The sequence below is a fragment of the Limulus polyphemus genome, unplaced genomic scaffold (genome assembly GCF_000517525.1).
Source record: "Limulus polyphemus unplaced genomic scaffold, Limulus_polyphemus-2.1.2 Scaffold320, whole genome shotgun sequence".
Classification (NCBI taxonomy): Eukaryota; Metazoa; Arthropoda; class Merostomata; order Xiphosura; family Limulidae; genus Limulus; species Limulus polyphemus.
In genome coordinates, this window is record NW_013665930.1 from 156,110 (window position 1) to 170,530 (window position 14,421).

The window sequence follows — 14,421 nt, forward strand, 5'->3', positions numbered from 1 at the left end:
TATATATATATATATTCAATAGAAAGGTAGTGTTTTACTCTATCAAATGGTGTATTATATTACATTGTTTTCTGTACAGAGAATTTCCAATTTCACTTTCAATTCAAGCATTGTTCCCATAGGAAACACATCAATGTGCTTAGATGAATTTTTAAAGGCTCTTGTCACATATTTGGAAAACCAGAAAAATTGTGATAATTATGGGACATTGTTTGCTTTGTGCATGTGATTATTCTGTGTTAGTTAGTGCAGTACCATCATTAGTATAAAAAAGAAGGGTTAAGTGTCATTGACAGTCAACAGCAAAAAAAAATAAGACCCAGATAAGTACCTTATTTCTTGTTTTTAATCTGTAATCTTTATTTATTATTATAAAAGTAACTAAAATGGGAAATTTTTTAGGCTAGTTAAGGTTAGATGAGTTTGTTGAGCTATACTCACTGCAGCAAAACTTTAGATACTTATCTTGATATGTATATTTGACATTTTGAAATTAAATCTAATGATTAATGACAATGGTCCATATTTTAGGGATTACTTGCATTGGAAGGGGAACTTACACCTATCTTGGTTCAGATGGTGAAGAGTGCAAATACCAATGGGTTACTTGACAATGATTGTGACTCCAGCAAATACCAGATCATGTAGGTTTTATTTTTACCTTGCATTGGTTTCTCAAAGTATTGGTACAAAATTATTTTAGTATATATATTTTTTATGTTTACTGATTTCTACTCAGTATGAAATACTGGATGTTAATAAACATGATTTGGAAATGATACAAGATATTTAGTGATATTATGTTAACTAGTAAGTTAACCCTAATGTATGAAAATACACTATAAATTGATTAATTTATCTAAAATTTTGTATATTTAACAATAAGACAGAAAAACTTTGCTCTTTCCCAAAATTTCAACCTGTCTTTTTCAATGATTTTTGAGCATCACAGGTTACAAAACTGATTTAAAATAATATTAACTGAAAAGTGGTCTTACATTCTTTTCTGTTACTATGTGATCCTTGAAAAATGCATAAGCTGAAACATTGGGTAAGATAAAAAAAATTTTGCATACGATTTTTTTAAAAATACGGTTTGCAGTCAACAGTGAAAACTTTCAAAACTAATAAACTTTGATTTTTTTTTCCTGCCAAAAAAATAGCTAAGAAACCTCCAATATATTAGGTTTTTTTATCTAAAGAACAAAAACAGGAAAACCATGAAAAACAAGAAATAAGAGGCATAGTAAAATCAGTTCTAGAGTTTAGAACAACATGACTTCCTTCCTCTGGACTGTTTGCAACTGTATATTGCGTTTATATGTTGATTTGTTGTTGAATGTTTGGTTAAGATGTATTTTTAATTTTTTTTTGTGTGTCTTATTTCCACACACACGAAAGATTTTTTTCATAAACCAGTTTTTTTGTTTTATGCAATTCTGGCTAGATGCAGTGTTTGTTTAAAAATAGAAAACCCTACTATTTTTTTTACAAAGAGATTAAATTTTAGGTTCAGTTTTACCAAAGATTTTCCTCAAAGATTAACAGGAATAAAATATTGAAGAATGTTTGACCATGAAACAGCACAATACAATTCAATCAAGACTGCTAGAAATCATCATTAATTTCACTATTGTAAAACTTGCTGATAAAGAATGTTTAATTAAAACTTTTTGACTTTGTTAACATCACTTTTATTATCTATTAATAGATCATGCCTCACAGTTTTAGGCAGCCCACACCATAAGAAATGGAATCTCATTGATATAATTAGTGTTTTGTGGTATAACCCTGCATCCCATTAACTGGTGGCTGAAATTAGCATTTGTTGTTTAGTTTTTAAGAATACATATTTCAAATTAACAGGCTGTACACTGTAACAGCCTTAATATGTTAGCTTTAATTTTCAATAATTGTTAGTAAACCAGTTAAACTAAAACTATCACTATTGACTAACATGCCAACTCAGATTTTGTTCGGATTCCTGTTTGAAGTAATAAGATTATTTTAAATTTTTTCAGTTCTTTCTAAAAAAATTTATAAGCTTATTCACCAGAAAAATACTGAACAGTTTGATATCTTTCATTACAAAATTTTGTATTACATGCACATGATGCACTAAATGCCATCAAATATAAGACATTGTGTAAGAAGATTTTTGTAACATATTTGAAGTACTTACTTGAAGTGTGAGTATATCTCACATAATCTTAATGTAACATAAATATACAAACAAAAATGGCACTTTGAACAATGGTTTAAAGAAATTCAGGCATTAAAGATGTATAGGATTATTTTCTTTCTGTATTGTGAGTTTATAGATTTATAACACTAAAATCTAGGATGTAATTTCCCTTAGCGTACTGAGTAATAGTCCACTGTGTGGTTTAACAGCTATGTATAAAAAAACAAAAAACTTTGTATGTAGCATTGGATCAAGGTTGGTCAATAAGACCTGTCCAGCATTAATAGAACTACCCATAGAAAAAAATAGAGCAGTTATAGTAATACAAGTGACGTGTCTGTATGTGTGATTTTATATATTGTTTTGTAGATAGATATTATTCTAAGTATTCATGATGATCAGGTTTAGTTATGTTAGCTGTTGTTGTGATAATTATTTAATTCTGAAAGTTATTGTTTCATAAAGTGTTTATTTTGATCAAGTATTGTTAAACTCAGAATACATGTATTATTATTATTATAATGCACAATAAGACCACCTTTCAAAACAATTCAAAGCATTTTGGGTACTATTTACTCATAATAATGATGTTTTAATGAACTGATTGGTCATAGATGGGAGCTATCTCAATAAGTTCACTTCAAATAAGCATAGGGGTTTTCCATCTTATCATTTGAGGCTATTGATGATATATAGGGTAGTGAAAACAAATAGTCTTTTTTCCTAAAAATATTTAAAAAACATTATACATAAAGTTTGGATTTTTTTACCTCAAGGACTACCATTATTCAGCCTTTTTTATTATCTTAATTCAACGTTTTTGGTTTGAGTTACCTTATACTTTGGATTTATAATGAATGAGATCCTGTGTGCAAGTTAGTATAAATCCACAATTCAAATATGTTTATAAATTTTTAGTTATAATCTGATTCAGTAAAAATAGTTGATTTCATGTTTTATTGTATTTGTACATGTATATTTTTAAACTTATTTTGAAAAGGGTGAAACAGAGGTTACATGAAGCATTGCAAATGGATGATGAATTCACGGAAGAAGACTATGAGCGGGTATGTCATTTAACCTGTGGCTGTACTCACTTGGTTTTTTGTAGGAAGGATTTGTTTTTCTTTTTTATTTAATTTAACTTAATTTTGTTCAGTTGTGACAACCTTACATGTGATATTTAACAAGTCCATTGTATTTTTTAAATGTTTTCTTCAATAAATAAATACTATTACTGTAAAATAATTTAACTTGGAGCTATTGCAAATTCAATTGGTGATTAGTATAATGTATGCTTAATATAATAAGTTAATAATTTTGTATTGTATACTTATAATACTGAATGTGATTCTGAGGGAATGCAAAGATAACCAATGGTTTTTAAACAGCATGAATAACATACATATTGTGAGTTTAATTACTGTGCTTTATTTTCATACATTACTATATATCAAGAATTGGATAGTAAGTTATATAACTGAATATACTAAAACTGTTCCAAGTTTCACTCTCTCAAAAAGGTTTAATAACTTTTGTGTTATACTTTTATTTCAGTAAGTAAATAAAAAGGGCCTACCTGAAGGAATAATTCTTTGTTATAGAAGACAAATTATCCATGTAATATATTTGTTGTATAACATTTAAGGAAATGAATGTGCCTAGCTGATAGTATAAAGGAAGAATTGTTTTCCAAAGTAATGTGAAATCTAAATATTGAAATGAATGAAATATCGTCCATGATCTTGGGTTTCCAGAAAAACCCTTGTATTTAAGTTCTTCATACATATATATATATTAATAATACTTTACTATTTACAAACAAATAGCTTTAATCCATAAGTGAACATACATTGTAATACTGTCATACATGATTGTAGTCACAGTATCTGTTGTGATAAAAAGATAATTTTAGATGTGTTTTTATCATCAGTAATACAAAGATGAATAAAGTTTGTTACCACTTTCCTGCAAAAAAAAAACTAAGTTCTGTAAAAAATAGCTGATTCACATATCTAAGGGTGTTCTAACATTGGTCAGGCACTTTTAAATTATTTACTGAAAATAAGGGCAAGTCTAGCCCATTTAATGATAACAAATTAGTTTATTTTTTCTCTACAGACTCCTAATACTTGTACACTGTTTCAGGCCCTAGTTCACAAATACCATTTTCAGTTTTATATTCAATAGAAATGTACTCACTAACTGTACTATGACTAATGTACAAATAAACATACATGTACGATTTCACAACATTGATCAAGTAACTGAATATATGCAATAACTAACACTGATCCAAGTAGTTCACTGAATAAGTAGCACTCTACTAACTGAAAAATGACTGAGTGCTTCACTGATTCTCATATTTTTAATGTAGCCTAATTTCTAGAAACTGCAAATCTCTCACTCACTAATATTCCAATGTGCCCTCTAACTAACATCTAAGTTAAAGCATTGAACATATTGCTTATATTCAGCTAAACCTACAGTATTTCTAAAACTCAGACTTGAATATCTGTCCTGATATTTAGCTTTGTGTAGCAGTTACCTATTTCATCATTAGTTGTAGGCTCAAAAAAAGACATTTTTTAAAACTATTACATGTTGAAATACTGGTGTTTAATACTTCCAACTTTAAACTAAACACTAGAATCAGATAAAACATTTATTTTTCCCATTTATAATTTTTGAATTGTCGTCTATAATGGAAAAACCATGGCTAAAGACTTGTTTTTTTCAGGTGCAGTTCTGCCACTTGCAATTTAATTATAGCATCTGACTGTAAAAAAAAATATCTTTGTTATATTAAAGCTGAACCCAACCCATGCAAGGTCCATTCAGAATGCCATGCAGTTTATCAAGAATCCTGTGCAAGCTTGTCAGCATGTTCATGACTTGATCCAGAAGTTTAATGTTCTCATAAAACAGAAGAGAGAAGATCCTTGTCAGCCTGGTAAGTTTTAACTTTTAGGAAAGTTTGGAAAAAGAAGTCTTGAATGAAGTTAATCAGAAAACATGCTGACATGTTTATATGGAGAAGCTTCTAAATTCATGAAAAACAAAATTGAAATAATTCCATCAGTTTTGATATCATCTTTCACTTCTGCACTCTCCTATGAACCTACCCTAGTTTCCTCATAGCTCATTTTTTTATTTCATCATTCCACAACACCCTGTTTTATTTGTTCCTCCAATTTTTGTGATCCCCATCCAAAGTTGGCCATGTTCACAGTCATGCATAAAATGTTAGGCTTTTTGTCTGAATCTTTTACATGAAGTACCTCTTCTTGTAACCATCTTTGAATTGTTCTTTTACTGATTCTATCTCTATACATATTGTTTGTATTTGTATTTATTTCTTGGGGTGTTTGGAATGAAGTTTATATTGAAATTCTTTGAATGACATTATCTTTCCTCTAATTTGGTTTTAATCTCTGTGTTCTTTGGTCTGCACCCTTCAAAATGCTAGGTTTTTGAGCAATGTGCAGTTGAATTTTATTTTAATTATGTAAAACAATAATTTGTATTTCTTTCCTGCTTAAATTAATTTTCTTAGTTTTAGCCATGTTGATTCTTGCAAGTTCTTTTTATCATTGGGACATGTTATTCAATTCAGTTTACTTATTGAGATGGATGCTGGTAATTTAAAACAGGCATGAAGAAGAAATTTTCATTATATAACACGTGTCAGTGGATCAAGCCCATTCATTCTGCATTTAATAATACTCATTAGTTGTTCTTCAGTTATGTTGTAATGCTATTTGTGAAGTGAATAATTGGTTTTATTGTAATTATAAAACAGTAGTTTATACAATACATTGGGACAAAAAATTAGACTATTAATACCTTCCAGCATTTGTACCCAATCTTGAAAGGTTTTTATAGAAAAATTTGTCCATTTTATTCTTGAGTCCTGAAAATAAATTTAGTTATTATATAGTTTTAAAAACAAATACAACAGTTGTTAGGGAGTTGGTGTAATTGGCATTGCAAGTTTGTTTGTTTTTTTACCTGTTAGAACCTCCTCTTTATCATGGTGAAACTTGGGATTTAATGCAGCGAAGATGGGCCAAATTGGAGAAAGATTTTAAACTAAAGAATGGAAAGTTTGACATCAGTAAGGTGCCAGACATCTATGACTGTATAAAATATGATTTACAGCACAATCAGTACACACTACAGTTCCCTCATGCTGAAGAGCTTTACATCTATGCCAAGGCCTTAGCAGATATTGTTATTCCACTGGTAAGTATGCAACAGACTCTCTTTTTAGGACTTTAAGGTTAAATGCATGTTATCTCCTTTACTTTTCTCTTACATGTGTATTCTGTCTTTTTATTATCAGTAAAAACACATGCTTCAGCATTGTTTTCAGTCTCAGAGAGAGATTAAAGACATTAACTTGAGCAGCTGATTCCACTTATATATAATTCTTCTGTAACGTTGAGTTTGACTAATCTCAAACTTAATATTAATTTTCATAAAACATATAGGTTTAAAAAATTGCTAGTTTTTGTATATTTACAGGGGTAGGATAAGACCTACTGATTGAGTATACAATTTATAACAAGCTTTTCTATTCTTAAAAAATCATAAACACAGTTTAAGTTTTAACATTTTATAAATGAACTAGTTGATCTGTAGTGAATTTTTGACTAATTAACATTTAAAATTGAATTAAAATATTGAGTGGAGAGAGGGAGTCTGTATAATTTTATTTAACTTTTACAAAGATAGTATGATGAAATGCCACTCCAAGTGTAACATTGCAACTCTACATTCAAAATTTAATTTAAGAATATCATTTTATGTGTAGAAATAATATTATAACATTAGATAATGGTTATATAGTTAACTTTACCAACATAAATGCAAAAGAATGCATAGGCCCGGCATGGCCAGATAGTTAGGGAGCTCGACTCACAACCTGCGGGTTGCAGGTTTGAATCCCCGTCCCACCAAACATGCTCACCCTTTCAGCCATGGGGGCATTATAATGTGAGGGTCAATCCCACTATTCGTTGGTAAAAGAGTAGCCCAAGAGTTGGCGGTGGGTGATGATGACTAGCTTCCGTCCCTCTAGTCTTACACTGCTAAATTACGGACAGCTAGCACAGATAGCCCTCGTGTAGCTTTGCATGAAATTAGAAAAACAAACAAACAAAAGAATGCCTAAATTTTCATCTTTTTTTTTTTTTTAGTGGTTATAGACACCTGAACTACGTATGTTGTGCTTCCAAACCACCATCTTTGAAAACTGTTGTAATGGAGAGGTGTTAAGTTTCAAAATGATGTAAACAACTTTCCATTCATTCCTTATTACATTGTTTACCTTTATAACTTTTAACAAAGCATTTTAGTAATTTTGCACTGGAAAGTTGAATATGCTGTGTGTAGAAATAGTTTCCAACTAGTTAGAACCTGGTTATTTAATTGTATGTTTTGTAGAAGCAAGGAAACATTGTGTTATAGATTGTTTCATTTCTTTTAATACATAGTATTTATTCATGCTGACACAACAACACTTGGATCATCACCAGTGCCTGTTGTTAAAGTGGAGATTTAAGCTCTGATTTATATGCTTATTAATGTTAAGTTGGAAATGTATGAAAAGCAAAGAAAAATTATATGTAGCTCAGAGCAATATTTTTGTAATGCTCTAAACCTTGGTAGAATTGTTTGTACTATCTAGTAGAAGTTGAGCTCCTGTAATAAGTAATGTCTTCAGTAAAATCCCAGATTCAGTGTTTTCTTTCAAGAATTACCCAACAATTCTTTAACATTTTTTACTTATGATGTCTTTTTGGTTGATGTTTCTCATGTCTTATTTGTTGATAGTATTAATACTACTTTTTGCACAAAGTGAACCAGGTACTGAATATACTCGTGCATAAATTTAACATTAATAGCTTAACAAACATTCCTAACTCATAGTAAAGAGTGCTTTCAATGGGAGCTGCAATGTCATCAGGAATATAGAAGATGCATTTTTTTACACGCATCTCCAGATTACCAATATCTGTTGATGTGTCCAAATCTGGTTGTATGAATACCATTAACCAATATTATTATTATTATAAACTTACTACAGGAATGTGGTAATTGATGACTTAACTTCCAACATTTGTTAAAATTAATCAATCATAAAGAACTCTAACGTTAAAATGTTAAAAGTGGCACTGTTGTTATAATTTATTTTATCTGAACTTTACTATCTAAAACTGTTAAACATACTGCAGAAAAAGGGTACGGCTCACTAATGGGTGACATATTAATGGAATGTTGACGATAAGTAATAACACTGTTATTATCTTCTGAAAATCATGTTTTGATAACATAGTGAAATGCTATATATATTTTGGTTGATTTCTCTAGAAATGTTGATAATGTTTCAACTGTTTAAATTACAGAAAGAGTTAATACTATTTTGATAAAAATTTTCATCTGTCGTCTAATGACTTAAAAATTTTTCTTTAGGAATATGGTATTACAAAGAAAGAGAAACTTACAGTTGGATTAGGAATCTGTACTCCTTTACTGAAGAAGATCCGTGCAGACTTGCATCGGAATATTGACCCTTCGGGTGATGAGACAGAGAGTGTGAATCGTCTAAATCCACAGTAAAGTTTTTTTTTGTTTACTTTGTTCATTAATTACATTCTTTATAATTACACATTCCTTTTATTGCTTTAATAGTCTGAAAGCAAATGTTATTTTGTTTTGGTTTGTGTTTCAGATTAATATTAATTTTTCTTATATACCATAGAATGAAAACTTTAGGACCATCCCACTACTTTACACTATTGGTGTTAATTTGTGGCCAAAAGTAGGTGTAAACTAGTTTTTGAGCACATTTGTGTTTGTTATAGGCACATGTCAACACTTATAAATGAACTGCAGTATTATGGTGCTGTTTCATTAGCTGAACAATTAATGAACAGACATCTGAAACCGGAGTTGTGCATGTTTATAAGTACAGTCATGACCTTGTCAATCTGAGTAGAAATCACTCAAAATTTCACACAGTTTAACTTTAAACAGGTATAATAGGAAATGATATTTCTTAGTTAAATCACACAGCCACTTTTGTGCTTCATTTAAATCTTTTATATCAGCATAGTTAAGTCAATTTCAGCAAAACATTGGTTCTACATTTTCCAAATGGCTCACAAAAAACATAGTAAACAAGAGGGAATCCTCAGTAGCAATGGCACTTGAACTTATTTTAGGCAGGATTAGAGTACATTAATCTATGAGACCTTTTTTCGTTTTTATTAGCTATATTTTTGTGCACCAGTGATACCAAGTGTGGGGTGCATGTATACCCGATTCAATCAGGATCTTTACCAGTCTACCCTCAAGTTGAAATCCTTTTAGACAGAGTTAAAGTAAATTAATCTGTGAGACCTTGGGCATGGTCAAATACGTCAAGCGAAAGGGTTTGACCTCCTGACTCCAAAACTATAATTAGATCTCAAATTGGTCAAGAGATGATGGAATTATAAGCTAAAGGTTTGTACTTGAAAAAATAAAACTTGGAGCCATTGTATGAGCTGCTCTGCAGTGGCTAAAATGTTGTCATCATCACATTGTTGAAAGAAAGGCACTGTAAAAGAGATCTTTGGCTACTAGGAACAATACAGAAATACTATGCTGCAACAAAATTAACAAAAGATAGAATTAACTCAGGAAGAGCAAGAAATACAACTGCATGTTATGACAAGTATCTAAAGATTATACCACTGAGAGTGCATTGAAACACAATCTGCCAACTGGCCCAGGATCTAGAAACAACCAGGTCAGCTCATCCATAGTTTCTCATAAAATGATAAAATTTGGTCTTCATGAATGTGTATCAGTGAGAAAACACAACTTCTATGATTAAGTAACAAGACCAATTATAGATGTTCAACAGGAGGACTGAATTTTGTGCACTCATGAGTCAGTGTAGTAAAGAAGATCGTCAAAACTGCTGCAACGAATCTGAATGAACTCTGGAAGTATCCTGGAAGAACATACCTCAGCACTTTGTCAAAAAATGCTGCCATGGTGTGAATGATAGAATCAAAGTTGCTCAGTATGCTAAGGGTACCATATGATCTTATCAAGACATGCTGCCATAACATGGAAGATAGAATCAAATCTGTTTTGCATGCTAAGGGTGGACATGGAAATCTCTAAATTTGAAGCAGTTGATTGTGTGTGAAAGACCACATATGTGTTGAAAATGAATTTAAATGTTGCACAGAAAATAAATTTGTTAAACAATTGCTGAATTTCAAGTTTATATGTATTTAGTCACCTTTCATTAACATGGTCACTAACTTTTGCACAGTAGTGTACTTCATTTTAAACATATTTTATTTCCCTCTGAAATTATAAAGTTTCCAATATGCACTTTGAGTAGGTTCTGTGAGTATAAATACAAATATCAAGAAGTTGATTGGTAATATAACAGATTCCAAAACATTTTGAATCTTTGGAAGTTTGTAAATATAATTGTTTAGTAGTTACAATGATTGACCACTTGGAGTCTACTATTCATGACACTCACTACAAAAAGATATTATTTTTAAGTTTAAGTTTTTTGAAGTACACATTCAAGAAAGAAAAAAATATTTTATTTACCAATGACATTTCAAACAACTGCTTGTCACAGATACATATGAGACTGTTCACAGGTATCAGGAATTTGAAAGTCAGCCAAAATTTCTGTCAGTGTTTGACAAACATTCCTTTTTTTCTTATGAAACGAAAAAGTGTCAGAAGTCATCTATGAACAGGCTTTGTCTATGAGGTCCACATAGTGTTCTTTCTGTGAAAGTAGATACTTTAAAAGGATTGGAATATGCAAACTGTAAATCATCCTCGAAAGAATTAAGAGAACTATCTTGCTTGATGTAAAACCAGTCAGCATTAGAGTCTTAATGTTAGGTCACAAGTTATCTTGAATAATAAGAGCTGCTTCACCCATTTTTGAAATGATTGCCAAATACTGGTCTGAAAACAGGCAGTTGAACAGTTAAACTGATTTTTGTTGTGCTACCTGTGAAAGGTTGCTCTGGGGGTGTTATTTCATAGCTGCATTCTGTGCATTAATTGTGGAACCTAGCTATAAAGTGTCTGAATTTCCAAATGCCCATTCTTATCAAGAGAATTTAAAGGAACAAGTCAAGGGATTTTGGAGGAGGTGAGGTTTGGTCACAATGTTGTGTTCCAGCTTGGTAATACTTGCTGTGATAAGTTGTGTTATTAATGCCTGAGTATAGATTAACAATGTAAACAACTTGGAATTATTAGCCTAGACCCTTACTCTGTAGAATATTCATGAAATCATCTAGAGAAAGGGTTCCCAAACGTTCTCATCATGAAACCCCCCCAGAACATTCTGAATCCTGCTTGAAGCCCCTCACCAAATAAACGTATAGTTACTGAGTGTATTAACAGTATTGTGTGTTTGCTATGCCCCCCTGACACTTTCCTTCACCCAAACCCCACCCACCCCTGTGAGGCTCCCAGTTTGGAATCCTTAATCTAGAGGTCTCATTCAAAAGGTTAAACTAGTCTTCTGGTCATCATAAACTCACTAAACAACAGTGGAGATAAGTTGCACCAGACACCTGTCCAAAACTGATTTAGAGTATACATTGTAGAATAGCTGTAGTTATTTAAGTCTAAATCGATGCTCATTGTGTAGGATGGTGATTACAAGGAACCTCCCCTCCCCCAATTTTACGTGCAGGTACTTTAACAGGATAGTGCAATTACAGATATAATTTTGTTTTTTTATTTCTTAAATTGATTGAAAATGTTTTTACAGTTCTTACACTTAAAGTTGGAAAACAAGAGTTTTAAATGTTTTCTGAACTTATTAATTGAGTTAACTCCAAAAGCTTTTGTATTATATATAAATACAGAAATTTGGTAGAAAAGCTGGATGGAATTGGAATTTATTTTTTAACCTATTTTTGAGTATGGTATTGAAAAAACAAAAGTGACAAGGTTAAATGTTGTATCATCAATAAAGGAAGACTATATTAAATTGCCTGAACTGTCTTCCATTCATTTAAGTAGACATATCCTTTCAGTGTTATGATAAGTTTCCATTTGTTCTATTCAAATATGACTTGTTCAACATTGCGATTGTTTGTCTTCCATTCAGCTATGTGCATTGGAAGAAACTTCTGAATATGGTCGTTGTGTTACTTTTATAGACCTAGATCTATCTAAATTATTTTTATTTATAGTTTCAAGGGAGTTTTCTGTTTAACTTGCAAAGGATCACTGTGTTTTTGGATTAAATCTGGTGACAAGCTGTTTAACCTTCTTCACTACCTCCAGTGTGTGAGCTGGTCATTGAGTAGCCTGTTTTTTCTCTGCTGGATATACAACATTAAAGATATCCATTTCTTTAAAAAGCTAACCCTTATTGCCTTCAATGTTTTTTCATTTGTGAAATAGGAGAATTTCATGACAGAAAGTCCTGTAATTTAGCCCTTTCAGAAGGGCCAATTTTAAGTGCCACAGTTCACCAGAATTGCACCAAGAGAGTTAAGGCTTTTAAACTGTATTCACTGGCTGCAAGAATTACCAATGGCAAGGTTTTAGAAATAGATATTTTTCACAAGCTTATTGATGATCACTAACATTGTACCAATATTTTAGGTATTCTCATGGTGTATCGTCACCAGGGCGGCACGTGAGAACACGTCTCTATTTCACCAGTGAAAGTCACATTCATTCTTTATTGACTGTACTGCGTTATGGTGGACTGTTGGATGTAAGTGAAGCAGCTGCTACATGTTACAAAATATTTTTTTTATTCAAAAAACAAATTAGAGAATTTGATATAAAGATAATTTAATAAAAATAAACTACATTTATAAACCTTTGTAAAAAAAATTTCAATTAATTAAGAAAAAAAGCAGTATAAGCAAAGCATGACTACTTTTTTCTTATTATGAAATAGCTATGGAGGTTTAATGAATAAAAAAGTTAGTTACTGTGATTGCTTGGTTTTATATGTTTTATAAGCAAACTAATTATATAAACAATTCTTTGTGAAAATTAAAATAAATAAATATATATATATAATTGCAGAAAATAATGGAATTAAGAAAGCATAACAGATACAACAGAAACTTATAAGCATAAAAGGTCTTATGACTTCATTTTTTATGTAGTTCTACACTGCCTCAAAATCTTACATTTAAACTATATCTGTGTTTCACAGTTTCTGTTAACATACTATTTATATATCAATGAAAAAGGTGTGAAGACAGAGCCACACCTGCTTATTTTATGATTTGACATAAAACATCATATTTTTGGCATTCCTTTTATGGCTTTACAATCAATCATACAGTTCTAATTATTTTTGAATATATTTTTTAACTGCAAACAAAATCTTGATTGATCTTAGTTGTGATTAAAGCTCAAAATATTTTACTGTTGTTTTTATTTTACCCATATATTTGTTGCACTCTTACAATTGAAAAAAAAACAAAGAATGGCAGATTTTAAAAAGCTTAGTGTTCTTCATTGCTTTATCCTATGTGTTAGTTGGTTGGATTTATTTCTACATAGAAACAAAATAGGATGCTGTTTTGATACAAGACACCCATAGTTTGTAAAGATGAAACAAGTGACAGCAAAGTTACGTTTCTAATGGTGGTTTAAAGAAAAAAATCACTTTGTGGAAACTTAACCATGTTTCCAAAATCCTAGCTGAAATCTTAATTATCATCAAACTCTGCAGTGTAAACAAGGTATTGAAAGGAGCACTCTCAGTGATAAAAGTCCTCCTTACATGTTGCAAAGATACATAGAAAATGTTGACGACTCCTCTCGTGAATTGCAAGTGTGTTGAAATAGCAAGACTTGACAAACATGAGGTGATGGGAACATTTAGTAATAGAACTGGAGCTAGATGATCAGTGGAATTTGCTAATTAATTACTTTAAACTAATTAGCTATTCTGACGTGAGACTAGTATTCTTTTTTCCAACTTTTTAAAAAATTACACCTTTTTGATATGATAGGCATCTTCAGGTACAACAATTTATGATTAAGTTATTTTTTTTAATCCTAAGCTGTTGAACATGACAATATATCATGTATTAGGTCATCAAGAAATTAATGTCACTTTTTTTAGATGAAAAACTCAAACAACTTGTATATCAAAACATATTAAATGAAGTAGTCTCCATTCTTATCCATGATTCTTTTCCATCTTA

General features: G+C 30.7%; 1 protein-coding gene across 12 annotated transcripts in view; it reads left to right on the forward strand.

Annotated features, from left to right (window-relative positions):
• LOC106457347 (inositol hexakisphosphate and diphosphoinositol-pentakisphosphate kinase-like) overlaps positions 1 to 14,421 on the forward strand; it is a 211,293-nt gene that overhangs the window by 131,249 nt on the left and 65,623 nt on the right. For all 12 annotated transcript variants that reach the window (XM_022383235.1, XM_022383240.1, XM_022383244.1 and 9 more), the window contains 6 exons: positions 532 to 644; positions 3,186 to 3,252; positions 4,997 to 5,138; positions 6,204 to 6,430; positions 8,663 to 8,805; positions 12,851 to 12,965. In XM_022383235.1, the coding sequence (XP_022238943.1) occupies positions 532 to 644; positions 3,186 to 3,252; positions 4,997 to 5,138; positions 6,204 to 6,430; positions 8,663 to 8,805; positions 12,851 to 12,965 (807 nt within the window). The remainder of the gene's footprint in view (positions 1 to 531; positions 645 to 3,185; positions 3,253 to 4,996; positions 5,139 to 6,203; positions 6,431 to 8,662; positions 8,806 to 12,850; positions 12,966 to 14,421) is intronic.